A 27,945-nucleotide genomic window follows, 5' to 3' on the forward strand; every position below is an offset into this window, starting at 1 on the left:
CGCTATGAGCTTCCTCATTACATGAAATGTTTTCAGCATTATAGAGGGAATGCAATGTTAAATTATGTATATATAAATATATATATATATATATACATATACTTATATATATATATACTTATATATATACATACATATATATATATACATATATGTATATATATATATATACATTTTTTCCTTTTTGATTCTCAAAATACCCATAGGGGTATTTTGGTAAATCCCCATGTAACCCCTTTTCCCTTTTTCTATTTTTCTTTTCTTCCTTTTTTCTTTTTTTTTTCTTTTCCTTTTTTTCTTTTTTATTTTCACCTTTTTGTAAGACCATAAGGGCCCCACACATGTAGTCGTTGGGGCCCCAACGGTCATATTTATGACCGTTGGGGCTCCCAACGACTACATGGGAGCCCCTTGTGGTCTCTTTTTCATTGCTCCCTCCTCTATAAATAGAGGAGGTTTTCCTTTTGTATTGCAAGGGTTGTTCACCCTCTTTTTCCTTCTTCAATAATATCCAACTTATGACTTGTTGGTCATATTTCCCTTTTGTGGGTTTTTGTATACACTTTTAGTGTTTGTGTTCTTGGCTCTTGGAATCACTTTTAAAAGAGTGATTTGCTTTATTGGTGCTTCCGCCGCTCCCCCTTTTTTCATTACATGGTATCAGAGCAAGGTTGGTGATTCGACTTCTATTTTTTTGGTGCCTTGGGACGTGTGCCTCTCAAGCTTTTGAAGAAGGAAAGAAGATCTTTCGGCTCCGATGGAACGTGATTCTAAAGTTGAGCTTTCTTTCAAGCTCAATGGATCCAATTATCTTATGTGGGCCTCCGCTATGGAAAATCATCTAAGAGGTAAGAAACTTTGGGGTTTTGTTATGGGAACTACTCCCGAACCCTCTCTTGTTCTCACTAAAATTGAAAATGATGTTGAAAAAGCTTTAGATGGCTATGAACGCATCAAAGCTATAAATGATCATCAATCCAAAATTGAGGATTGAGAAAGTAATCATGCCAAGATTTTGACATGGTTTATGAATAATGTGGACCTCAAAAATTGTGCAAATATTGGAAAATTTAAAAGAGCCAATGAGGCTTGGTTCTTCCTTAAGGGTATATATACCCAAAAGGATCTTGCTAGACAATTTTTTTGTCAAGAGAAAATTCGTTCCACTAGACAAACGGATATGAGTGTCCGTGACTACTTTAGTTCTTCTTGAGCCTAAATGGGTGGCTCCGGAAGATATTGAGTTAAGAAGAGAACAAATTGAAAATGAGCACTTCTTCCAATTTCTTCATGGTCTACGACTGGAATATGAACAAGTTAGGGCATCTCTTCTCCATAGAAGTAAATCCTTACCCATTGAATTCTAGTCCCGGATCAAATGTTAAAGCATATAGACCTCCCCACATTAACAAAAATAATGGATATAGAAAGGGAGTGATTTGCCACTATTGCAATGAACCGGGTCACATTAAACCGGTTTGCCCAAAGCTTAAAGGAAAAGTGGCTACGGTTGGAGAAAATTCTCCAAAGAAGGAAGAAGAAAGTGTCAAAGAGGGAGATATCAAAGAAACTCTTAATCATATCTCCGAAGTTCTCCAACATCTTCTCAAGACTTCTTCATCTTCAACATCCGGAGCCGCCATCGCCTACTCTTCATCACCTCCAGGTACGTGGATACTAGACTCTGGTGCTTCTTTTCACATGACATCTCATAAAAACTCGCTTTCTAATGTTTTTTCCGAACCCATATCTTCTTATGTTTCAACGGCCGATGGGACATCTTTAAAAATTGAAAGTATTGGAACACTTGATTTTAAAACTTCTCAAACCTTCTTTGTTCCTAAAGTAAGAGTTGTTCCAAAAATTAATCTAAATCTTTTTTCCGTTTCCCAAATCACCGATCATGGATGCCAAGTCTCTTTCTCACCTAAAGATTGTACCATACAGGATCTCCGGTCAGGGAAGCTGATTGGGCAAGGCCATAGAAGGGGTGATCTCTATTTTATGGATTTTTTGACTCTTCCATCCAAGGCATCTTGCAATCTTGTAAATGACAAAAGTATTGGAATTTGGCATGAGAGACTTGGTCATCCAAATTTTGTAAAAATGTCTCTTTTTCCTTTTTTGAACAATACTTGTAAAGAGAATCACATGACTTGTAAAGATTGCATTTTTGGGAAATCTAAAGCTACTCCATTTCCTCAAAGAAATTATTTCACAACTCGTGTAACGACCCCAACTCCTACCTTTGAAAAATGCGGAATAAATTTTTTTTTTCTAAGAGTCGCGGAAAACTTCCTAGAGACCTGGGGTCCCTACAGTTCCAATTTCAGTTGGATAACCACACACCACAATGCAACTTACATTTATCAATCATAACCAATCCAGTGAACTCTTTTATTAATGAATCAATAAGAGTAATATGTTCAATGTCAAAAGTGAAATATCAAATTGCAGGAAATCAGAAGAACTAAAAGAAAACACAAGTAGAGCCACTCTGTCCGTAAGTGAAGCCGTCTGAAACAAATGTGACCCTCGTACTCCTCAGAAGCGAGTCGACTTCACTGATCACCTGTGCCTGGGAAAAACCAATAAAATAAGAGGGTCAGAAATCCGAAGAATTCTGCGTACAGGTTTCCCTAATGAATCAAATAAGGAAAAAAGCATAAATAAGATTCAAGTAATATTTTAGGAAGTTACAACTATAACCAAATTATAAGGCAATTAACCAGTTATGCATAATAAAATAAACATTTAGCATGAGGGAACGCTAAGTAATTAACATTAATTACAACTTAATCACAAAGGAAAATTTAATGCAACAAAGATCAACATCATGCAATGATCAATGTATAGCAACCAAGTGAACAGGTAAACATGCATGAACTAATGCAGAGTAAGAATATGCATGATTTATGTACAATGCATGAACCCATATTATCTTTCATTTAAGCCCCCCTCTTTCCATATGTATGTCCTATTTAATGCACACGTCCTTAAGTTCCTTTTTTTAATTACAGTAGCCCGCGGATACACCAAACGGGTACAATCCTCGAGGTCAAGTAGGGTTCCCGGAGTAGCTTCACACACAATTTGTATTTTATTACCGGGTTCCAAACTTAGCCCTCGACCGATATCAGGAAACAGCACCATCCATCAGAACCTTGGAAAACAGCATCCAAAGTCGGGGACACCAGGGAAGACAGCATCCACTGGCGCCACTTTCTTGGTATACCAAAACAAACTCACAGCTGTGACTAACACACCACTCCCGGGTAAAGTGACGGATTCTCCCTAAAACCGTGGCCAGGAGAAGAACCTCAATATCGGGTTCAGGGGCAACAAAACGCACACAGAGTTTTTGTATCCTCACGGTTTTTCCTAAACCGCAATATCCAAGATTCCCACGCTAAAGCAGGGACATCAAGGAAAAAGTGAATTACACTGTTCTTTATTTTCTTTTATCTGGTTATTAATTCATTCTTTTTTCATTTGCAAATTTACATGCAAAATTAATAACATAAGCTTGCACATCAGCATGCTAAGCTTTTTCACGGGACCACAGCCCGTGATCACATAGAACAGTGTGGTAGAACAATAATATCACCTTTGATTTGTTGCAATGCATCAAAAATAACTAAAATAGAGAACAACTGGTTCTCGAGGCTCACCCAGCCCCTGATGATCCAATTGACCATCAATGCCTTCATAAGCAAAAATCATCAAGAGTATGTCACTTAGGTATTCTTATCACACACTTTTCAATGCACATTCTTCTGCGACCAAAATCAATAATATTTTAATACATGAGCACGAGTTTCCACACCAACAATGCAATGCATACTTTCATTCATTGCACAATCCCTGCCAATTGCATGATTTCATTAATGAATTATTTCAGTTAAAACGTACGAACACTCATGCTATTTTGATCTTGCAAAAGCACCTAAATTTCGTATATGTACCTGCACAAGTAAGCCTACTTGTAACAACAATTTTGAATAAGTATCATACAACAAGTTCATTCACATGAGGAAAAACACCCCTTTTGTATGCATATGATTAAGCTCAATACACTTAACATAATCTGAAATATTTGCAGGCATAGCCTAACCAATTCATTTTTCATAAACAGAGAATTTGGGCCTGTCCAATACCAAACTGCATATATATATTATATATATATATATATACATATATGTATATATATATATATATGCTTTTAAAAAGGGAGACTGTTCCAGCACCCAGCTGACAAACAGTCGGCTGGGACTCGGCTCCAGCCCAGCTAACTCGGTCGGCTGAGCTTGGCAGTCACCATACACACCCAGCTGGGCCAGTGAGCACACTGCCAAGGCCTGGCAGAATGCTGCCCAACTTGCACCAGTCCAACCGGGCTGGACTAAGCCTGACAGGGCCTGGCATGCCCCAACCGACCACTCGGCTGGGCTGCCAGGTGTCCAGCTGGTACGGAGATGGGTCTGGTTCAGCCTGACCAGCATCCATCCTATGATGTTCAAGGAAGGGATTTAAGTTAACAACGAATAAGTATGAATCATAAAAAAAATGCTATATGTCTAGAGAAATAATGCAACTTAGCCTTTGATATTAATGTACAAAACAAGTTCAAGAAACAAAATTAGAAAAATATGAGACCACCAAATAAGACAGGAAATAACCATGCCAATTGAATAAAATAAACATGTAGAGATAAATTCCTGACTCAAACAAAACAAAAGATTGTGAATAACATAAACTGGGAAGATGCACTATAAAACCGATTGAAATAAGTATCAGTGCCAGGTCAGTCCTGCACAATAGATCAACCCATTTGTTTCCAAAACTGCTACCTTTTAATATGTGATCTAAAACGAAGTGCTCCAATGACATTCACCATGACAAAGCATGCACATCTGACACGAAACCATGACAACTGTTGTGGGTTCACTTCATAACCCCACAGGCTTACATAGGCCTTTGAATCCAAACTTTTTCTACAAGTACTCCAAAGAGAAAATAAACATTCCACTTAATACAATTGTTCTCAATTATAAAACACAGACAAGATTTCTGGTTTACCCAGGAAATAGCTTACACTAATATGGTTTTACCCACATGCATAAATCAGAACACACAGGTTTTCTTCTTATTATGTATCTATACAAGTAATCAAAAATCTGGAATACATTTCATGAATCTCTAAGCTAAAATTCCATGCTCTTGTATGTATCTTAGCAAGTATGCATGCTAATGCTCATTCTTGCATCATACACCCACGATCTTACATATTCTAAAACTGGACCTGATTTGCGTATGAAAATAAAATGTGAAGCTATCCTGATTTAGGGATCCACGAACAAGATCCTCACAAGTACATATTCTTCCCAAAATATAGTTCAAAAGATAGGGCTATCAAACTCTTATAAGAGTAAGTACTCAACTTACTTCTCTCTGGAAATCTTCTTCTAAAATATTGCACAGAATACAAATATGTGCTTCTCACCCTATTCGAAATAAAAGGAGAACCCGTACCTATTTAAGAAATTTCCGGCGATCAACGGCTGCAATCGTGTGGGTAGGGCCGGCTGGAATCGCCCCTTGCGGCAGCTGTGACGAGGGTACCTATCGTGGCTGCGGTAGCTGCTGGTGGCTGCGGCTGTCCGGCGACCTCCACCTCCCCAACACACGTCCACACGAGGGAGAGAGAGAGAAACGAGGGTAGAGAGAGATGAGGGAAGGGAGAAACGAGGGCGACGAGGGAAGAGATCCCCTCTCCACTCCCTCTTATCGGTAGATCCCCCCCCCCCCCTTTTCCAGCCGAGATGGGTGGGGATCGGTTACGCCAGCCGACCCCCCCTCCCTTACCATCCTTTCCTCCTTTAGAAAGGGCAGGAATCGTGCCCTAGGCACGATTCATGCTCTTTCCTTCTTTTAAAACAAAACAACCCGATATAGGGTTTTAAAAACCCTATCGGGTTACGGATCCGGGTCGGGTCCGACCCGGGTCCAAGAGCTTCTTGCATTTTAAATTAAATTTTTAAATTTTTCTTTTAACGAGAGGGTCGGGTCCGGGTCTACGACCTGCGGCTCAGGATCCAAACCCGACCGGACCCTTGCCTCCCACTTGGTATGGATCCATGGATTGGATCCAAATGGATCCAATCGTGGATCCCCCTAAAAATTCTCATATAATATATATTTTTATATATTTTTAATCAGGTATACGAATATATAGGGTATTTTACCTATATCCAAATGGATCCTATCTGGGTATCGGATCCGAAATGTGGATCCCACGCCCATACATACATTATATACGTAGTTATCTCTTAAATAATTCGCCAAATTGAAAATTTTTGCACTTATGTAATTACATATATGTTTTACGAGATAAATACATATATAAAGACCCCTTTATGGATCCCGGATCCGCGACTTGGATCCCGGGCCCAAATCACATTGTTAAGCAAACTCCCTTGAACATTGGACAAAAACCCTGAGGATGACTTTCATTACATCTACGACACATTGATTGGGCTTTCCCTTGTTGTTGCCTCTGCTAAGGTTGTCCCTGATGCGCACCCTGCTGACGTCCTTCCTGGGTTCGCTGCCTCTTGCCAACCTGAGTCTTTTCGCCTATCGGCGGGTCCTTCCTCTTTCCGCCCGAAGCATTCCCTCCATTCGTGCCTCCCTTTTGTGATATATTCCTAGACCTCTCCCAGTCCTTGGTCAGAACCGTGGCTGACTCGATCGCATCAGCCAAGGTAGGAGGTCGACCTGACAGTACACGAGCTCGTAATCCATCCTTTAGTCCGTGCACGAACTTCGACGCTCTTGCCTTCTCATTTCTGAAGAGGTTCAGACAGTACCTCTCGAGGTTCCGAAACTTGGTAGTGTAATCTACCAGACTCATGGTTTCCTGAGTCAAATCAAGGAACTCCCGTTGCATCTGTTCTTCAGCGTAGGCGGGGAAATACGTGTCCAGAAACTCTTCCCTGAACGTCTCCCAGGGGATCTTGTCCCAATCGGCAAACTTCACCCTTCGCAGGGTGTCCCACCACTTCTTGGCATCGCCCTTCAGACGGTACGTGCCAATACATGTCCAATGAATTTCAAAACTATCTAAAAGAAAACAGAATTTGCCATCAACGTTCTTGTCCAAACACTTCGCAACAAAATGGTCTTGCGGAAAGAAAGCATAGACACATAATAGAAACCACAAGAACCTTATTAATCTCAAAAAATATTCCAAAATCTTTTTGGGCCGAAGCGGTTCTAACCTCAACGTATCTTATCAATAGAACTCCTTCATCTTCTTTAAAAAATCTTTTTTCATTTGAGAAACTTTACAATATGTCTCCCGATTATAAAAGACTAAGAATTTTCGGATGTAAAGGCTTTGTTTTAACTCACAAAAATGATAAACTTTCTTCTAGAGCTATTGATTGTGTTTTCTTAGGATATGACGAAAAATAAAAAGGTTATCGATGCTTTGACATATCAAATAATAAACTTTATATCTCAAAAGATGTTACATTCTTAGAAGAATAAAATGGTTTTTCACATAAACCAAATGAAGATATAGATTATTCCTTTTTATTTGACTTATTGCCTCAAGAAAAGGTCATTGATGATAATGTTGAATCTAGTGAATTGCTCATAGACGACTTTTTTGAACTTCCAAATGATGACCAAAATTTACAAGAAAATGTACAAAGGCAAATACAAGTCTACTCTAAAAGAAATGAAAGTAATCCTCCTTGTGCCCTTGAAAAATTCTCTCAAAATGAGTTAACTGAAGAAACCTCTCAAAGAAGATCAAATCGTATTTCAAAAATACCAAATAGATTTGTATCTTATGACTCTTTTTCTCCAAATTTTCGGGCATGTCTGCTTGCTCTTCACTCAATTCATGAACCAACTCATTATAATGATGCTAGACAACATGCTCATTGGAATGAAGCAATGGAACTGAAACTTAATGCACTTAAGAAGGCTCAAACTTGGGAAATTGTTGATCCACCCAATGGCAAGAAACCCATTGGATGCCGATGGGTTTTTAAAGTTAAAACTAAGTGCGATGGATCTTTAGAAAGATATAAGGCCAGGTTAGTGGCCAAGGGATATGCCCAAGAGTATGAGATAGATTATGATGAAACCTTTGCCCCTGTTGCTTGAATGACTAGTGTTCGAGCTCTTATTGCAATAGCCTCTACTAAAAAATGACCAATTTTTCAACTAGATGTCAAAAATGCCTTTTTAAATGGAAATTTAAATGAAGAAGTTTACATGGAACCACCTCCTGGTATGAATTTAAATGGTAAACTTTTGAAATTAAAAAAGGCCTTATATGGACTTAAGCAAGCTCCTCAAACTTAGTATGATAAGTTTAGTAATGTATTAATCAATTTAGGATTTACTTCTTGCTATTACTGACACTGCTCTTTTTGTTAAGAAAACAGGTAATTTCATTGTTATTCTTCTGTTATATGTTGATGATATGATCATCACTGGGGATGACAAAAAAGGGTAAATGATGTGAAGTCTATGTTAAAAGAAACCTTTGATATGTCTGACCTTGGATTTTTGAGATATTTTTTTAGGAATTGAAGTGGCTTACTCCCCGCGAGGATACATTTTATCTCAGATGAAATTGGCAGCAGACATTTGTACCAAATCTGGAATATCTGATGAAAAGAAAGTTGAGACTCCCGAAGTTATCAATGCAAAACTGCGACTTGAGGATGGTGTTCTTCTTGAGGATCCAACTCCCTATCGTCAATTAATTGGATCTCTCACCTACTTATCCATCACCCGTCCAGACATAACTCATGTGGTTCATGCTGCAAGCCAGTTTCAGCATGCACCTACTACAGTTCATATCACGGCTGTAATGAGAATTGTGCGATACATTAAAAATACCATCTCCAAGGGACTCTTCTTATCCTCTTCCTCATCTCTTGAATTAACTGCTTTTACTGATGTTGACTGGGGAGGAAATCCCAATGATCGTATCTCAACTACTGGTCTTTGCATTTTTTAGGTGAATCTCTCATCTCGTGGAGATGCAAGAAGCAACAAAAGGTTTCACTATCATCCACTGAAGCTGAATATCGGGCTATGGCAATGACAACAATGGAAATCGTGTGGCTCAGAGGGCTCCTTGCTGACATGGGTGTCCTCATTTCCTCACCCACCAAGCTCTGCTGTGAAGCCTGTGATAACAAAAGTGCGATCTACATTGCAAGCAACCATACATTTCACGAACGGACCAAACATATCGAGATGGATTGCCACTACGTTCGAGATGAATACCTCAGAGGAACTATCACCTTACCATACGTCACTTCAGAATATCAACTGGCTGACTTCTTCACCAAAGCGCTCCCAACTCCGCGATTTATATTTCTTCTTGGCAAACTTTCGGTCTTCTCCCTGTAAAGTTTGAGGGGGCGTGTTAAATTATGTATATATATATACATATACTTATATATATACATACGTATATATATAAGTATATATATACATATATGTATATATATACATTTTTTCCTTTTTGATTCTCAAAATACCCGATAGGGGTATTTTGGTAAATCCCCATGTAACCCCTTTTCCCTTTTTCTATTTTTCTTTTCTTCCTTTTTTCTTTTTTCTTTTCCTTTTTTTCTTTTTTATTTTCACCTTTTTGTAAGACCACAAGGGCCCCACACATGTAGTCGTTGGGGCCCCAACAGTCATATTTATGACCGTTGGGGCTCCCAACGACTACATGGGAGCCCCTTGTGGTCTCTTTTTCATTGCTCCCTCCTCTATAAATAGAGGAGGTTTTCCTTTTGTATTGCAAGGGTTGTTCACCTTCTTTTTCCTTCTTCAATAATATCCAACTTATGACTTGTTGGTCATATTTCCCTTTTGTGGGTTTTTGTATACACTTTTAGTGTTTGTGTTCTTGGCTCTTGGAATCACTTTTAAAAGAGTGATTTGCTTTATTGGTGCTTCCGCCGCTCCCCCTTTTTTCATTACATGCAAGCTAGATATTGTTAGGTTTGTGATTGTTGGCCAATAAATAGAGGCATGGGTAGTATTCTACTATTCTTTCTAACGACTCTCTTGGATGAACAGTCAATCAATGGATGTCTAACGGAATGATTCTTAGGAATGAAACTATTACTGAGGAAGGTGGTCTGGAATCTCTGGATATGCATGACTACAAACAAGTTTTCAATTGGACCTTATTGTTGTTTTGGAGCCTTTAACACCACCTTATTCTAAACAAGAAAATTGGAGCTGGGGGCCCATCATCCGGAACAGAGATGTTTGTGTGGGTGATTTCTCTGCTTAAGGTCCAGACAAACATCAATGTGAAGAAGTGGGGTTCTACTTCTATCTAGCCATTAGGTGGTACATCTTTGAGGAGTCAACAATTAACTTGTCCTTGACCCGCTCATTTTCCCAAACTCTTCTCCGATTGGCTTGGCTTGATTATGGTGTCCACATTCAGCAACAGTTCTGGATTAAGGAGCTTTTATTACTCTTGTTGCCAACTCAACTCAATGTGAAGAAGGGTTATATCTGGTCAGTAGATGCTAAGTCTATGAGGGGGAGTTACTGATGCCTTCTTGTTTCTTTTTAATATTATAATTGCACAAACTAAGAAAATATAATTTACTTTCATTTTTTCTAGACCTTTCATTTTTACTGCCACAAATTTCCCTATGATGCTTCCTTTAAAAAAAAAGTTCCTTATGTCTCAGTAAGATATTGCCTAGACCAATATCATTCACTGTGTATGTGTGTGTGATGTTGTCAATAGTGTTGAGGTATAGCGAGGCATAGGACCTGCTCATGAAGCAAGGTGTAAAGCATAAACTTCACAAAAAATATTAAAAAGTTTACAAAATAAAAAATAAAAATTAAAAATAAACAATGCATTATTTATGAAGTAATAATGAATAATTGAATATCGATTATAGGATTTAAAATAAATCACAAAATAAATTTCTAGTAACTGTCAACATTCTACATGTGGTCTAACAGAAAGGTACAATTCTCTTTATATTTTTTCTATCCTTAAATGTACTTTTGTTAGAAAATCAATGTACAGATTTCCATACATACAAAAAATAGAGTTAAATAATTGGGAAATTTTCAAATACACACCAAATTTTTGGCTCTAATTCATATGTCCACAAAACTTTTGGAGGTTTTCAATTAGGCACCAAAGGTTTCTCACTATTAATCAAATGCCCCCATTCCTAAACTACCGTTAGCTTGCCCTTGAGTTAGCACTAACTATTGTTTTAAAGTTATTATTTTGCCCTTGCAGCAATTGAACTGCACGCCTGGGCTTTTCTTACGAACACAAACCTAATTTATATCCAAACTGATTTTATCCACATTAGGATGGTGCAATGGCCCATAGATAAAATAGGTATAAAGTAAAATTTTGATTATGACAAAAATAAAAATCAATGAGGACATAAAATTCGGTATACATTTAAAATAGCTTGTTTGAAAAAAGTGCATAAGAAAATATAACTACCTAAACTATAAACCAAATCCAATGGCCAAAAAAAATGCTTACTATTAAGGATGTCAATGGGTCGGATGTAACCCGAATCCAGATCCAATTAGTCGGATTAATTAACCAAATCCTTTTTTTTAAGTTGGATTGAGTTAGCATAATCATGAAAAAAAACCCAGACGTACAGTTTCAATTGCTGCTAGGGCAAAATAGTAACTTTTAAACAGTAGTTCGTGCTAACTCAAGTCCAAGCTAACTGACAGTTTAAGAATGGGGGCATTTGATTAACAGTGAGAAACCTTTGGTGCCTAATTGAAAACCTCCAAAAGTTTGGTGGACATGAATTAGAGTCAAAAGTTTGGTGTGTATTTGAAAATTTCCAGGGGACCGACCCTACCTAATTGGGCAGCACCCCCCTCTAACCTCTTACATTTTTTTTAATGAAAGAAACTGGTCAAATGGAGGTTTTGACTCCCATTTGACCACACTGAATGAGGCATACGCCTCATGGTCAAGGCTTGCCTCGAGACTAATGAGGCACACACCTTGACCTTGAGACAAAAACGCCAGTGCCTCATTGCGAGGTGCATCTTTTGTGCCTTGAAACACACTTTTAACAACATTGGTCTACGCAATGAAGCCTAAATCATGGTCAAGGTATGTTTCATGAATTACTTGCCAAGTGATCCCCTTACACCCCTACACACACGCATGTACACACATACACACACTGGTGTATGGGGATATATAGGGATCACTAGGTGTGTGGTTGTTCATGACACAATCCATGACCTTCTTGACCATTGTTTAGGCTTCATACTATAGGAAACATGTACACCTGCATTTACACAATATGCATTGCGATTTGAATTTCATGTAACTAGTTAGTAGCTACGGATCTATTTTATACATATGACATTCAGATTAGTAGATCACCATTGTAGGTTGAGTTGTATGGTAGTATATGTTGAGACGTGATTTGGATTTTGTATTTGGGGACCATGATCCGATGAGCTCCAATATGTATTCTTTGTGTTGTACTCTTTCTTGTTTTTACCCCTTTCATATGTATTATTTTGTTGTATGTAATCAGGGGTAATTCTGTCCATGTAAATTTTACATGATTTAATATATAATGGAGAAGCCCTAGGCCACGACCACATTGGGAATTGTGTTTTTCTGCCCTCTATCTCTCTGCATCCTTTCACCTTCTTTCAGGGATATCTTGGTGTGTGCAAAGTTTATCAATATATGTTGGATAATATAAAGCATATAAACTATGGAATTATACACGGGAAGAAAACTTCATTCTTTTCCTTTTCTGCTAAAGAGTCATCCATGGAAACTGGGTTTGTCATTAACTGCCAGTGATCTGGTACGTGAAAACCAGTTATGCTATTTGTTGGCAGGTCCACCAAACCCCGTGACTGGTTTATAAACACATCCATTGGCTTCTGTCTAGGCTCCACTGAGACTAGGTTCTATTCTATAGTGAATTCTTTCGGCCTGTAGCTTAAAAATGATAACAGATATAATGTTAGGTAAATCCATATGGTGGTTTGTGTCTTCAAGCATGTGAAATACATAAGAAGATGCTTCTAATTGTCTACAAGTGTCTTGCTTCGTGTTTGGCATGGACATGGTACATATCTGATATATCTGAAGAAATGAAATATCCATGTATGTGATAAATTTGAATAGTTCTATTCCAGGATATTCAGTGGTATCCAACTTTTCTTTGCTTTAATCTTTATGTACATGCATGTGCATATGTGCAGATGTCCATGCATCACTTTTTGCTTATATGCTGCTTGATGCCATGCCAATGACTTTGTCTTAGCTTCTAAAATTTTGCTGTTTTTTTTTGTGACCACCATGCCCTTGTCCCTCTTTTCTTTCTAATCACTGATTCTTTATATGTTCTGTTGATGTGGTCCCCATAGTAAGTAGGTCTGCTCTTTTTTCTCATTGAAATTATGGTGAATCGTGCAGGTTCTACATGGACTGGACTCAGCAATGGTATGCGTGGATGATATGGATGAGTGGCTTGGTATTTTCAATGTAAAGCTCAGGCATATGAGAGAGGACATTGAATCAGTAAGTTGATATACATGCTTGGGAATATGTTGCTACTATAACTTGTAGCATGTATTAACTTAGGTATCCTGTTATGTAGTTATTTAAAGAAGATATGCTGTACTGTTCTTTGCTAATATAAGATACTGCTGAGCAAAGTTTCTTTTAGCATGTCATCTTCGCTTTCCAAATTAATGTATTGTTTTATGTTATTTTCATTGGATCATAGCTTTCTTCTTTGTTGCCTAGCATAACTCTTGGTCTCATTGTTGGCCATGGCTTGTAGAGTATCAGATTCTTTGGGACTTTGGTACATACTTATATATATGGGTATGTGTAATAGATACATTTAGTTCATAAAGTGGCTCATTCACCTATCATAATAAACAGAAACAATCCCATCTAATTATATAACTAAATGTGGACATTGGGCTGGCCTGACTTGACTTGACATGTGTCACTAAATAGCACAGAACCCAAGACATTCTAAATCGTAGTCCAAATGTCAATCAAAATGTATTTGAATACTTACAATATACAAACTTGATACAAGTTGTATGAATAAATGATTTCATTCATAATGAATAATAAAATACATAAAAGAAATAAATACATAAGGACCTCACTACAATACACTAAAAACACACAAAAAAAATTATAAACTACCCATCACTCTCTCAACATTCACTCACACACCCACTACAATTTATAGAAAGAAGAGAGAAAAAGGGTGGCACCCTTCTAGCCGTTGGACTAGCCTCCAACGGCTAGCCTTAATCAACCTAGGTTGACTAAGATATATAATATATATATATATATATATATATACATATATATGTGTATATATACATAGAAAAGTACATGCATCTTAACACCCCCCTTCAAACTTATGATGACTCATTGTAAGTTTGCAATTACAAAAAGAAGGAACCCATTACATAAAAAGTCTTCATTGACTTAATCAAGTTCTTCCATTTGATACTTCTTTAAAGGGTGCTCTTCTTCTTCAATCATATGTTCCATTATACAGAGGATCTTTAGGATCTTCAATATCATCAATTCTTGAAAATCTGTAAATAAAGCTAAAACATCCCAATTATACACATATATATCATCAGAAAATTTCAAAAGACAACTATGTTAATTATATATTATGGAGAGAGGATGGCCAAGCACGTCAAAAATATAATTTATAAAAAAATATTTAATAAGCCAATTTAACATTTTTCAAAATTATGTAAGATAAGAAAAAATATTAATTTTTCAAAAACACAATAGTCATTGAGAGTCTCACTTCAATCGATAATTTTAAGAAATCGTAGTTCTTAATTCATAAGATGCCTAATGAGTGAGAAAGGTTTAGAATGGTTGACAAATCTTTTTAACAAGATTTGGCGGACAAATAAGATGCCTAATGAGTGGAGGAAAAGTACTTTGGTGCCTCTATATAAGAATAAGGGTGATATACAAGATTGCACAAACTATTATGATATAAAACTCATGAGTCATACTATGAAACTTTGGGAGAGGGTGATTGAGTCTAGGTTGAGGAAGGTTGTCATGATATCGGAGAATCAATTTGGTTTTAATTCTGGAAGATCAACTATGGAAGCTATACATCTTCTTAGACAACTTATTGAGAGATATAGAGAGAGGAACAAAGATTTGCATATGATTTTTATTGATTTGGAGAAGGCATACGATAGAGTACCTAGGGATGTTCTCTCGTGGACAATGATGAAGAAAGGTGTTTCTCTCAAAGTACATTAGTATAATTAAAGATATGTACGAAGGAGTAGTAACCAATGTCCTCACTTGTGGAGGGGCGACAACCAATTTTCCTATAACGGTTGGGTTACATCAAGGATCAACATTAAGTCCTTTCCTATTTGCTATAGTGATGGATGGGCTTACGAGGTCAATTCAAGAAAATGTACCGTGGTGTATGTGGTTTGCTGATGATATTGTTTTGATTGATGAGTTTAGAGCTGGGGTTAATGCTAAGTTAGAATTATGGAGACAGACATTGAAAGCAAGAGGTTTTAAGTTGAGTAAGAGTAAGACAAAATATATGAAATGTCGGTTTAGTAAGCAATGAAGTAGTGATGGGAGTGTAGTGAAGCTTGGTGAACAAAAAATACCGGTGGATGACTATTTCAAATATTTGGGATCTATCATTCAAAAGTATGGAGAAATTGATAGAGATGTAAACCATAGGATAAAGGTTGGGTGGATGAAATGAAAAAGTGCAACTGGAGTGTTGTGCGATCGTAGAATGCCATTGCGGTTGAAGGGAAAGTTTTATAGGACGACAATTAGGCCCGCTTTACTATATGGTACGGAATGTTGGGCTGCCAAGAGACATCATATTCAAAAAATGAGTGTAGCTGAGATGCATATTCTTAGATGGATGTATGGAAATACAATAAAAGATAAGATTCAAAATGAGGAGATATGTAAGAAGGTAGGTGTTGCACCCATTGAAAATAAGATAAGAGAGAATCGTTTACGGTGGTTTGGACATATTCGACGAAGGCCTAAAGATGCTCCAGTTAGAAGGATGGAGAAATGATAAAATATATTAGTTAAAAGAGGTTGGGGTAGGCCTAAGAAGACTTGGATGAAGATGATAGGAAAGGATATGAATGCTTTGAACCTCACCGAGGACATGGCATTGGATAAAAATGATTAGAGGAGAAGGATTCATGTGGAAGACCCAGAATGATTTTCTTTTTTGGTTCATATCGCCGACCCCAATTGTTTTGGGATGAAGGTGTAGTTGTTGTTGTTGTTATTGTATAGTTCTTAATTCATACGAGAACATAATTGCATATTAAAGGAAAGAAATGCATGCACAAAATGTTTCAAAGATAAGCTCCATAAATCATTAATTACTTTAAGAAAACATGCATTGTTCAAAATCAATACACATATTTATCATGAAAAACATATTAATGCATAGGCATGAAATATGGATTTTTCAAACAAACATCAATAAGTAACTCGCAAAGGAGTTTAACTCAAAATCCCACAAAGGAAAGTAAATTTTCACATAGATTTTCTTTTGAAAACAAAACATTTCTACACATCGGAAGATACAATACTTTGAATCATTCAATAAAGATCAAGACAAGACAAGTATGACAAACATGAATTAATCAATTATTTTATTTCTAAAAGCAATGTTAACCATACAACTAATGTATATATGAATTAGTCATAAAAGACAAATACGAGCCAACTAAGGGCATATAAAGGCACAATTCAACATACACAATTACAAGTCCACTAGGGACAACATAAAAAACCAACAAGGGTTTGCAAAAGAATAATGGAATTTATTGAACAAAAATATGCTTTGCTAGAAGCATTAATTATGCAAAGCAAGCAAGACAACCAACATGGAAAATTACCTTTAATCATGCAATTAAAACATATTTGATTAATCTCAAGTAATCATGTAAAGATGCAAAAAGTCTTTAATCATAAACGAAAAGTCTGCTAACTAGAGTGGATAATCACAAAAGTGTTATCTAAGGAACACACTCACAAATCCAACGAAGGGTACACTCGCAAGAATGAGCACAATATAAAAAATATATGTTTCATTTCATAAATCAAGTGTGCAAAGGCATCAAAGTATATCAATAACCATTTCCCATACAAGGACAAATAAGTTATAAAAATTTATAAATTTTATAAAGCGATTTAAAAAATCCCAAACAATACAATGAATGATATTTGCAAATTTCAACAATAGTTCGACCACCACAAGCAATCATCTCACTCGACCTCCAAAACTTCAAAATTCAAGTGTATCAGCTATTAGAACAAGAGCATAACCACAATGACAGTAAATGGCTAAAAAACACACAAAAGTGTGAATAAACATCTCTTGTCTGTTAAAATATGATGTATATATATATATATATATATATATATATATATATATTACGACACATACACATATATATGATATATATATGTCTATGTGTCTATCTATATATATATAAATATATATATATTTATTTTGTAATACCCGATAGGGGTAATTCTGTCATTTCACATTTTCACGCATATCATTGATATGCTTTTCTTTCTTTTTTCTTTATTCTTTTTCTTTTTACTTTTTAGTTTTTCTTTTTATTCATTTAAGAGGGGTCCACATAGAGTCGTTGGACCCCTCCAACGGTCATAAATATGACCGTTGGAGGGGCTCCAACGACTCTATGGGAGCCCCTCCTTGGGTTCCTTGCTGTGTATAAATAAGGGGCATGGCCCCATGTATTTCTTAAGCTTCTTGTGAAACATTCTATGAGTGAAATATATTTTTTTACCTCTTTGTGTGCTTAACCACTTTTTGTGGTTTATTTTGCCCATTTGTGGCCTCTTGTGTATGTGCGTGCTTCCGTGCTTTCGTTTGGAGACTTCGCCTTTTTCATTTGGCACTTCATTACATGGTATCAGAGCCTTGGTTAAGAAGGCTTCATCGGATCCTCTCTTGACAAGTAATACCTCTCCTCTCTCTTGTCTTAAAAATTCTTTTTCTATAAATGGCCAACAAAGATGCAAAAATCGATCTCTCATTCAAATTGGATGGAACCAATTACCGCATGTGGGCGGCCGCTATGGAAAATAATCTCAAAGGTAAAAAGCTTTGGGGTTACGTATGTGGAACCATTCCGGAATCACAATTGAAGTTAACTAAGTTTGAAGGAGATGAGGAAAAAGCATTGAACGAAGAAGAAAAAGAAAAGTTATTCTTGATTACTCTTCTAAAATGGAAGATTGGGAAAGTGAGCATGCTAAAATCTTAGCATGGTTCATGAACAATGTTGAATTGAAGATTTGTGCAAATCTTGCAAAATTCAAAAAGGCTAATGAAGCATGGGTTTTTATGAAAGGCATGTACACCCAAAGAGACTTTGCTAGGCATTTTTTTATACAAAAAAAGGTAAGAGCTACCAAGCAAGGTGATATGAGTATTAGGGACTACTATAGTGCCCTATCCTCTTTATGGGATGAGCTTGTCCTTCTCGAACCGCAATGAGAAGGAAGTGCTATTGCCATGAGACAAAAGCAAATGAAAAAAGAGAGGTTCTTTCAATTTATTCATGGGCTTCGTCCCGAATTTGAGCAACTTAGAGGATCTCTTCTTCATAGGGCCTCTACTCCTCTAAGCAATATTTTGGCCGACTTATGTCAAGAAGAAACCCGTTTGGCCTTGAAAAGAGATGTTGATGAAGTGCATGCCGTGTCTAGACCCGGCAACAATGTAAGATCATATAAACCACCACATTTTTGGAAGAATAATGGTGGTGGAGGAAGAAAATTCATTTGTCATAATTGTAATGAACCGGGCCATATTCGTCCCGATTGCCCTAAATTCAAAAAGAAGGTGGCTTCCGTGGGGGAAACTCCTCCAATCATCAATGAAGATTCAAAGAAGGATGATGACATAAAGGAGTCCATCGCTCATCTAACCGAAACTCTTCAACAATTTATAAAGATGAACGCCTCTAATCGGAAGCAACACGTCACACCGGCGCCCGGGTGTGGTGTCAAATAGGCAAGGGTTCCCTCACTTTGTTGGACGGGTGGGGGTAAAGAAGTTAGTCCAAGACCATAAAATTAGGTTAGCCACTTGGAACATAGGATCTCTAACTGGTAAGTTGGTAGAGTTAGTAGATGTTATGTGTAGGAGAAAGATTGATATTTTATGTCTACAAGAGACCAAATGGGTAGGTGAGAAAGCAAAAGTGATAGAACCTTGGGGATATAAGATTTGGTATACAGGAATAAATAGGAATAGGAATGGAGTAGGGATTGTTATGAGTCGTGAGTTTATAGATAATGTAGTTGAGGTCCGTAGGAAGGGTGATAGGATTTTACTTATTAAATTAGTATTAGGTACGAATATTATTAATATTATTAGTGTTTATGCACCTCAAGTAGGTTTAGATGATTCCATTAAGCGTCAATTTTGGGAAGATTTAGATGGAGTAGTACAAGGGATATCTTATGGAGAAAGGCTTTTCATCGGCGGTGACCTTAATGGGCATGTAGGCATTAGTAGGGATGAATTTGAGAGTATCCATGGAGGCTATGGTATAGGAGAAAGAAACGAAAGTGGGGAAAGGATTTTAGATTTTGGTTTGTCCTATGATATGATCTTAGCAAACACTTGGTTTAGGAAGAGGGAGTCTCACCTAGTAACATTTAAAAGTGGGGTTAATACGAGTCAGATAGATTTTTTCCTACTTAGAAAGAGAGATAGGGGTTGTTGCATCGATTGTAAGGTTATACCGGGAGAAAGTGTAGCTACACAACATAGAGTCTTAATTTTAGATCTTAGAATTAGACAATACCGCAAAAGGGATAGACATATGATAGATCCTAGAATTAAGTGGTGGGCACTGAAAGAAGCTAAACAAGAAATGTTTGTAGAGCGGGTAGTTAAGGAAGTTGATTGGTGTCTCGAGGAGGATTCAGAATCTATGTGGAATAAGATAGCGGGTGGCATGAGAAAGGTGGCTAAGGAGGTATTGGGTGAGTCTAAAGGCGGTGCACCGCTAGGTAAGGATACATCGTGGTGGAAGGAGGATGTCAAATTAGCTATTAAGGTTAAAAGAGAGTGTTATAGAAATCTAAGTAAAAATCGTGATAATGAGAATTTGGAGAAGTATACGATAGCAAAGAAGGAAGCTAAAAAAATAGTTCGAAACGCGAGGGATAAGGTATATAAGGAGGTTTATGACAAGTTGGATACCAAAGAGGGCGAGAACGATATTTATAGGCTTGCAAAGATGAGAGATAAGAAATCGAGGGATCTGAGTATGGTTAGATGTATCAAAAATGAAACGCAAAGGGTTTTAGTCAAAGATGAGGAGATTAAGAAGAGATGGAAAGATTATTTTGATAATCTATTTAATGGAAGTCATGCTCAGGATCTTGGAGACTTCTCCATTCCTTTTCATGAGATGAATTGTGATTTCATGCGCAAGATTCAAAAGAAAGAAATTGCAGAGGCTTTGAAGAAAATGAAATCAAAAAGGGCAGTTGGCCCAGATGGTATACCTATCGAGACTTGAAAATGCTTAGGTGAGAAAGGTTTAGAATGGTTGACAAATCTTTTTAACAAGATTTGGCAGACAAATAAGATGCCTAATGAGTGGAGGAAGAGTACTTTGGTGCCTCTATATAAGAATAAGGGTGATATACAAGATTGCACAAACTATCGTGGTATAAAACTCATGAGTCATACTATGAAACTTTGGGAGAGGGTGATTGGGTATAGGTTGAGGAAGGTTGTCATGATATCGGAGAATCAATTTGGTTTTATGCCTGGAAGATCAACTATGGAAGCTATACATCTTCTTAGACAACTTATTGAGAGAAATAGAGAGAGGAACAAAGATTTGCATATGGTTTTTATTGATTTGGAGAAGGCTTACGATAGAGTACCTAGGGACGTTCTCTGGTGGACAATGATGAATAAAGGGGTTTCTCTCATGTACATTAGTATAATTAAAGATATGTATGAAGGAGTAGTAACCAATGTCCGCACTTGTGGAGGGGTGACAACCTGCTTTAAGCCCTTTCCTATTTGCTATAGTGATGGATGAGCTTACGAGATCAATTCAAGAAAATGTGTCGTGGTGTATGTTGTTTGCTGATGATATTGTTTTGATTAATGAGTCTAGAACTGGGGTTAATGCTAAGTTAGAATTATGGAGACAGACATTGAAAGCTAGAGGTTTTAAGTTGAGTAAGAGTAATTCAGAATACATGGAATGTCGATTTAGTAAGCAACGAAGTAGTGATGGGAGTGTAGTGAAGCTTGGTGAGCACGAAATACCGGTGGATGATTGTTTCAAATATTTGGGATCTATCATTCAAAAGTATGGAGAAATTGATGGAGATGTAAATCATAGGATAAAGGTTGGGTGGATGAAATGGAAGAGTGCAACTGGAGTGTTGTGCGATCGTAGAATGCCATTGCGGTTGAAGGGAAAGTTTTATAGGACGACTATTAGGCCCGCTTTACTATATAGTACGGAATGTTGGGCTGCCAAGAGACATCATATTCAAAAAATGATTGTAGCTGAGATGCATATGCTGAGATGGATGTGTGGAAATACAATAAAAGATAAGATTCAGAACGAGGAGATACGTAAGAAGGTAGGCGTTGCACCAATTGAAAATAAGATGAGAGAGAATCGTTTACGGTGGTTTGGAGTCTTGGACATATTCGACGAAGGCCTAATGATGCTCCAGTTAGAAGGGTGGAGAAATGGGAAAATAGATTAGTTAAAAGAGGTCGGGGTAGGCCTAGGAAGACATGGATGAAGGTGATAAGAAAGGATATGAATGCTTTGAACCTCACCGAGGACATGGCATTGGATAGAAATGAATGGAGGAGAAGGATTTATGTGGAAGACCCATAATGATTTTCTTTGTTGGTTCATATCGCCGACCCCAATTGTTTTGGGATGAAGGCGTAATTGTTGTTGTTGTTGTTGTTGTTGTTGTTGTTTGAACGCCTCTACATCATCCTCTTCACCTTTCACTTCCGGTGCCGCCATCTCCTCCTTTCCAGGTATGACTTCTTGGATTCTTGACTCGGGTGCCTCTTTCTATATGACTCCAAATGCATCACTTTTGTCAAAACCAAGTCTCAATAAATTCAAATCATATGTATCCACCGCCGATGGAACATCTTTGAATGTTGAAGGCATTGGAAATCTTGAGAAAACTTATGACCAAAACAAAGAATTTTTTGTTCCCAAAATCCGAATTATTCTAAAACTTAATCTAAATCTTTTTTCCGTCTCTCAAATTACCGATTTTGAATGTAATGTCTCGTTTTCACCAACCCATTGCTATGTGCAGGATCTCCGGTTCGGGAAGCGGATTGGGCAAGGCCATAGAAGAGGGGACCTTTACTATATGGATTTTTTGTCTTTGCCATCCAAATCATTTTGTAATCATGTTCAATCTAAAGATATTGAGACTTGACATAAGAGACTTGGACACCCTAGTATTTTCAAGTTGTACCTTTTTCCGTTTTTGGAAAAATTTTGTGATACAAATACATTTACATGTAATGATTGTATTCTTGGGAAAATTCACTTTCTTCCTTATTCACATAGTATTTTTTTGTCAAAAAGGCCTTTTGAACTTGTGCATTTCGATATATGGGGACCGACACCCGTTATGTCCAAAGGGGGCTATTCTTACTATGTTTCTTTTATTGATGATTTTACTAGGTACACATGGGTTTACATTATCAAGAATAAATCCGATGTCTTCACTAATTTTAAAGAATTTCACGCTCTTGTTCAAAATCAATTCCAACATAATATAGCCATTTTTAGATCTGACTCGGGAGGTGAGTACATGTCTAAAGATTTTCAAAATTATTTTAAAACAAATGGAATTTTGCACCAACGATCTTGTCCTAAAACTCCGCAACAAAATGGTCTTGCAGAAAGGAAACATAGGCATTTAATTGAAACCACAAGAACTCTTCTTGTGTCTAAAAATGTTCCTAAAAACTTTTGGGCCGAAGCTCTTCTTACCGCAACATATCTTGTAAATCGTATGCCCTCTTCTTCTTTAAAAACTGTTTCACCCTTTGAAAAATTATTTAAAATTACTTCAGATTTTAATAGACTAAGAATCTTTGGATGCAAATGTTTTGTACTTAGTCAAGGACAAGATAAGTTGTCACCTAAAGCTCTTGAATGTGTGTTCATTGGCTATGGTGAGAATAAAAAATGCTATAAATGTTATGATATTCGAAACAATAAACTGTATGTGTCGAGAAATGTAAACTTCATTGAAGCACAAAATGGTTTCGATATCCACACATCTAGGGAAGACATCGATTATTCTTTTTTATTCGACTTAGCTCCTAGAATTGAGTCCCCTGAGGCAATTATTTGTGATACTACTTGTGATGGCACTTTACATTATAATGATATACCATAACATGATAATGTTTCCTAAAATGAAAACCTTAATGATATAAATGTATATACCCGGCGGTTAGGAAATGAACATCAACCTGCTATTGACAGATACTCTCAAGACTTCTCTTTAGAAGAATCTATGGACAACAATCCACCTAGGCGATCTTCTCGTACTAGTAGGCCACCACAAAAATTTGTGTCTTATGAATCTTTCTCTCCAAATTATAGGGCTTGTCTCATGTTAATACATTCGTATCATGAGCCTATCTCATTTAAGGAAGCTAAAGATTATCCACATTGGATTGAGGCTATGAAAATCGAATTAGAGGCTCTGAACAAAGCCCAAACCTGAAGCATTATTCCTCAACCTTTAGGAAAAAAGGCAATTGGGTATAGATGGGTATATAAAGTCAAAACCAAATGTGATGGGTCTCTTGAAAGATACAAAGCTCGCTTGGTTGCAAAAGGCTACGCCCAAGAATATGAGATTGATTATGAAGAAACCTTTGCTCGTGTAGCCAGAATGACTAGTGTACGAACCCTAATTGCTTTAGCATCCATCAAACAATGGCCGATATATCAACTTGATGTTAAAAATGTGTTCCTAAATGGAACTCTGTGTGAAGAAGTTCTTATGGACCCTCCGCCGGGTCTTGAAATTGGGAAATGCAATATTCTAAAATTAAACAAAGCTCTCTATGGTCTTAAACAAACACCAAAAGCTTGGTATGATCTTTTTAGCAAAGTAGTTCTTGATAATGGTTTTTCTTCATGTTACACAGATACTGCTTTGTTTGTTAAATCTTCTAATGAATACATAACAATTTTGTTGTTATATGTTGATGACATGATTATCACAGGTAATGATAAGAAAGGTATTGACCTTATTAAAAATATTCTTAAGAAAAATTTTGATATGTCTGATCTGGGTTTTCTAAGGTATTTCTTAGGAATTGAAGTTGCATATTCCCCCAAGGGGTATGTCCTATCTCAGATGAAGCTTGCCTCTGACATTATTGCTAGGTCTGTGCTGACAGATGACAAAAGGGTGGAGACTCCAGAAGTGATCAATGCCAAGATGAGAGCCAGTGATGGCACTCCTTTAGCAGACCCCACGCCTTACCGTCAATTGATTGGATCTCTAACATATTTATCTATCACCAGACCTGACATTTCACATGCAGTTCATAGTGCAAGCCAATTTCAGACTGCTCCTACTACTACTCACATGGCAACAGTAATGAGGATTATCAGATACTTAAAAAATTCCATAACTAAGGAAGTATTCTTATCCTCTTCTTCACCTCTTACTTTACTTGCGTATACTGACTCCGATTGGGGGGTAACCCCGATGATCGTATTTCTACCACAGGTTATTGTGTGTTTCTTGGTGAGTCACTTATCTCCTGGAGGTGTAAGAAGCAGCATAAAGTTTCTCTCTCATCTACCGAAGCAGAATATCGTGCGATGGCCGCTACCACAACTGAGATTATATGGCTAAGAAGCTTACTTAAAGATATGGGTGTCTCATTCTCAACTCCCTCAAAGCTGTGTTGTGACAACAAGAGCTCTATCTATATTGCCAGCAATCACACTTTTCATGAACGAACGAAGCATATTGAGATGGACTGTCATTATGTTCGTGATGAGTTCTTACGGGGCACCATTCAACTCCCATATGTTCCTACCGAATATTAGTTGGCGGACTTCTTCACCAAAGCTTTGCCATCACCTCGCTTCTACTTCCTCCTTAGCAAACTCTCGGTGATTTCACCGTGTGTTTGAGGGGGGGTGTTAAAATATGATGTATATATATAGATTACAACACATACACATATATATGATATATATGTATGTCTATGTGTCTATATATATAAATATATATATTTATTTTGTAATACCTGATAGGGGTAATTCTGCCATTTCACCTCTTCACGCATATCATTGATATGCTTTTCTTTATTTTTTCTTTATTCTTTTTCTTTTTACTTTTTAGTTTTTCTTTTTATTCATTTGAGAGGGGTCTACATAGAGTCGTTGGACCCCTCCAACGGTCATAAATATGACCGTTGGAGGGGCTCCAACGACTCTATGGGAGCCCCTCCTTGGGTCCCTTGCCTGTGTATAAATAAGGGGCATGGCCCCATGTATTTCTTAAGCTTCTTGTGAAGCATTCTATGAGTGAAATATATTTTTTACCTCTTTGTGTGCTTAACCACTTTTTGTGGTTTATTTTGCCCATATGTGGCCTCTTGTGTATGTGCGTGCTTCCGTGCTTTCGTTTGGAGACTTCGCCTCTTTCATTTGGCACTTCATTACATTGTCTACATATAATAACACTCAAAACAAGTATATCAGTGATTAGAACAAGTGAATAATAACAATGCCACTAATGGGCCAAACAAACACACAAAAGTGTGAATAAACATCTATTGTTTACATATAATGATACTTAAAATAAGTGTGTCAACGACTATAACAAGAGCATAATCACAATGCCACTAATGCGCTAAACAAACATACAAAAGTATGAATAAATATCTCTTGTCTATATATAATGACATTAAAAACAAGTGTATCAGTGCATAATTATAATGCCACTAATGGGCTAAACAAACATATAAAAGTTTGAATAAACAACTTTTGTCTACTTATAATGATACTTAGATAAGAGGCAAAATAGTAGAACATATGAGTTTAGAGAACTTGTAATGAAAATAAACTATTGTCATAAAGAAGAATAAGGATATCAATTTTAACAATTTTTTGAAACACCATGGTTTAAAAAATAGATAGTCATCACAGATAATTATAATTATAAGCATCCATAATAACAATGGCCAAATAAACAAATGAGTGATACACTACACTCACAGAACCAAAGATCAAAAAATCGTTAGTTAGAGTCAGACTACAAGCTGACAATCTAAACTGACACAAACTGAGGTGCATGTAACTCACTCAAAAAAAAGACAAGAAGAAATGATGCATGATATAAAATTCTGTGATGGACAACCAAATGCCATAATAAGGCAACAAATACTCACGAAAATCAAATTCCAAATAAGTGAGTTCATATATAAGAACCGATTTGAAAAAGCAAACTTTTTAAATCAAATCGAATAACGATAGATGAAAAATTGAGAATGAATATAGTGCAATCATGTGCACAATAAGATGTCAAGTGATGCAATCATATGCAAACAAAATGACAACTGATAATTCCAAGTTTATATCAATAACAATGAATGATGAATATAAGCATGCTATATAGAGAAGTAGCTCAATCTAGATTATAAGTCTACCTATGAAACAATAGTGATTTTTAACATTAAATGGACAAAACATATATAGAGATTTTTCAAAGAATCATAGAGAGAACCAAGAGCATACACAAGTACAACTAATCATGAATACTCTGAAACAAATAAAAGATCGTGTATATGCAATAACTTTAAAGCCATATATCGTATACAAAGGCTTATGAAGGAACACATAGGATATGCATAGGAACATGCACAAATAACCATAAAGATACTAACATACCCCAAATATATTTTTGAATTATCATGCTTATGCATGAACCAATAAAACAATAACTCATTTTTAAGAGAAAGTAATAATTTCAATTAATTTGAGAACACGTCTAACTTTTCAACAAAATACCAAACAACAAATTTGAAATGACACATAATCATTAACGACACATAAAACATGCATAAACATGTGTACAAGACATGACTATGTAGATGATATACCAATAGAGCAATCTTATGAGAGCATACAAACCATCCATGGCATGACTAATGAGAGCATACATACAAGAATTTAAAAATTCTTAAGTAGCACATCTCAATGAAAGTAAGAACATGCTTTGACATGTTCATAAAGTCACCAATTACGATAAAACCCAATACATATAACAAAAATTAGCATTTTTGTAAACAACATAAAAAATATATAAGCATATTATTTAAGATTTTAGGAAACCATATATTCTTGCAAAATATAATTTTTCATTATGATATTTTCATAAAATATATATTCATAATCAAAATATATATTTCAAGTAAACATGCTTATGCAAAAACATATGTCAAAGGACAATAATTTTACCAATTCTAATTTTAATTAATTTGAAAACATATTCTTTTTTAGTAAATAACCACAATATTTTAAATACATTTTTTAAATATATACCATAAAAATTTAAAGTAGGGAATCCAAAGAAAAATACATACCGAAAATCTCGAGTCTTGAGTCTAAGCCATACATCAATTCAAATCTTTCTTTTGAAGCACAAACACAAATAAGATGTTAAGACCAAGATGCTCTTAGAAAACAAAGGGTTCGATAATGAACCCATAAATG

At 36.4% G+C, this 27,945-nt stretch overlaps 1 protein-coding gene across 1 annotated transcript in view; it reads left to right on the forward strand.

The window, feature by feature from the left end:
* Nucleotides 1–27,945, forward strand: part of LOC149838652 (exocyst complex component SEC3A-like) — a 154,535-nt gene that overhangs the window by 47,115 nt on the left and 79,475 nt on the right. The window contains exon 8 of the mRNA XM_090006726.1: nucleotides 13,517–13,621. Coding sequence (XP_089862852.1) covers nucleotides 13,517–13,621 — 105 coding nt within the window. The remainder of the gene's footprint in view (nucleotides 1–13,516; nucleotides 13,622–27,945) is intronic.

This window comes from Nuphar pumila, chromosome 5 (genome assembly GCF_984573655.1).
Source record: "Nuphar pumila chromosome 5, dmNupPumi1.hap1.1, whole genome shotgun sequence".
NCBI classification, from domain to species: domain Eukaryota; kingdom Viridiplantae; phylum Streptophyta; class Magnoliopsida; order Nymphaeales; family Nymphaeaceae; genus Nuphar; species Nuphar pumila.